The 1,893-nt window shown below is 55.0% G+C and overlaps 1 protein-coding gene across 1 annotated transcript in view; it reads left to right on the top strand.

Moving 5' to 3' along the window:
- The first annotated feature begins 1,183 nt into the window (after positions 1-1,183).
- Positions 1,184-1,893, top strand: part of TBR1 (T-box, brain 1) — a 6,270-nt gene continuing 5,560 nt past the window's right edge. The window contains exon 1 of the mRNA XM_026078069.1: positions 1,184-1,875. Within this exon, the coding sequence (XP_025933854.1) occupies positions 1,184-1,875 (692 nt within the window). The remainder of the gene's footprint in view (positions 1,876-1,893) is intronic.

The following is a 1,893-nucleotide window of genomic DNA, read 5'->3' as shown; positions in this document are numbered from 1 at the left end:
CAGGCGGGGCCGGCGGCTCCGCGCGGCGGCGGAAGGGTTTGGGCTCCTCTCCCGTCCCAGGTCTCTTCCCCGAGAAGGGCCCGCTGGGCAGGCGGCAGCGCGTTTCCGTGAGGCGAGGTAATCGCTTATGACAAATCTATTACAAAAGATCTCTCCTCTCCTAGCGCTGTCTGTGTGATTGAGTCACTGAAGGAAAACAGACATCAAGTGGAAAGAAATCCGGAGCTGGATGGGTAGATGGATGCCTTCTGCGATGTGTTGCTGATAACCTCCGGCATTACAGCACCCAGATCAAATATTTATTTACTAAAGAACCCGTAAACATCGCGGCAAATGCATTAGGGCACTCCGGCGGTACGGCTTATAATTATTTCACAACTTAAAAGAGATGATACGCTGTCGCTGTGAACGGAGGCAGCCTGCGCGGAGTTTACCGGGGACGGGCGCTCCGCTTCCCCCCGTGAAGCGGGCACGGGGGCGGGGGAGTTGCGCGGGCGTCGGCTCTTCCACGCGGCCGCGGAGCGGTGCTGCGCGCCGCGCCGGGGCACCGCGGCGCTGCGGCGAGGCCGGCAGCGCCCGCGCAGCCCCGCGCAGCGCCGCGGCAGGGGCAGCGCGCCGCGCCGGGGTGCTTGAAGAGCCCAGCAGCCGGGCTCGGCTCGGCTCGGCTGTACAAAGGGGCGCGCACGCAATAGCTAGGGAAATGCAGGGCTTCGCGTTTATTTTCCAGCTATAGTCATAAAAAAAAAAATGCTAGAAAGGTCACGTAATAATGAGCTCTTATAGCAAACACACACTTCCCTTCCCCCCTCGCCTTCCTTCTATCTCACAATAAAATCATCTCCTTCAATTTGCCATGATCGTCGCGACCAGGAGCCAGGTGATTATCCTAATTAATGTCTATCTAATTAAATTACTGTCAGCGGTTAACCAATGGCAGAAGCCGTTTCATCCTCTCCACAAGCAGCAAGATCAAAAGTGAGTCTTTCCTGATTGCTGCATAGTGTCAATTGGCCAATCTCTTCTCCCAGGAAAAAAAAAAAAAAAAAGTAAATCAAACGTTTGGGAAGCATTTGGTGGATGAAGTGCTTTCTGTCTAGTGAGGGTCCCAGGATGTCTAGCTTCTGATACTAAGGAGCCCTTCCAGAACCAGGGACTGAAGGGTTATTCCTGTGGTGCTAGAGCTATGCAGCTGGAGCATTGTCTTTCTCCCTCTATCATGCTCTCCAAGAAATTTCTCAATGTGAGCAGCAGTTACCCACATGCAGGCGGATCTGAGCTTGCCTTGCATGATCATCCCATTATCTCGACCACTGACAACCTGGAGAGAAGTTCACCTTTGAAAAAAATTACCAGGGGGATGACGAATCAGTCAGATACAGACAATTTTCCTGACTCCAAGGACACACCAGGGGACGTCCAGAGAAATAAACTCTCTCCCGTCTTGGACGGGGTCTCTGAGCTTCGTCACAGTTTCGATGGATCTGCTGCAGATCGCTATCTGCTCTCTCAGTCCAGCCAGCCCCAGTCTGCTGCCTCTGCTCCTAGTACCATGTTCCCTTACCCAAGCCAGCATGGACCTGCTCACCCAGCCTTCTCCATCGCCAGCCCCAGCCGCTACATGGCTCACCATCCTGTGATCACCAACGGAGCTTATAACAGCCTCCTGTCCAACTCTTCTCCGCAAGGCTACCCCACGGCGGGCTACCCTTACCCCCAGCAGTATGGCCATTCCTACCAAGGGGCACCTTTCTACCAGTTCTCCTCCACCCAGCCGGGGCTAGTCCCCGGCAAGGCTCAGGTCTACCTGTGCAACAGGCCACTCTGGCTGAAATTTCACCGGCACCAGACGGAGATGATCATCACGAAGCAGGGCAGGTAAGCCACCGCGCGGAC

Source organism: Apteryx rowi, unplaced genomic scaffold, assembly GCF_003343035.1.
Source record: "Apteryx rowi isolate R43461 unplaced genomic scaffold, aptRow1 scaffold_47, whole genome shotgun sequence".
NCBI classification, from domain to species: domain Eukaryota; kingdom Metazoa; phylum Chordata; class Aves; order Apterygiformes; family Apterygidae; genus Apteryx; species Apteryx rowi.
Note: the sequence above shows the minus strand (reverse complement) of the source record. Positions and strands in the feature narration are given on the sequence as shown.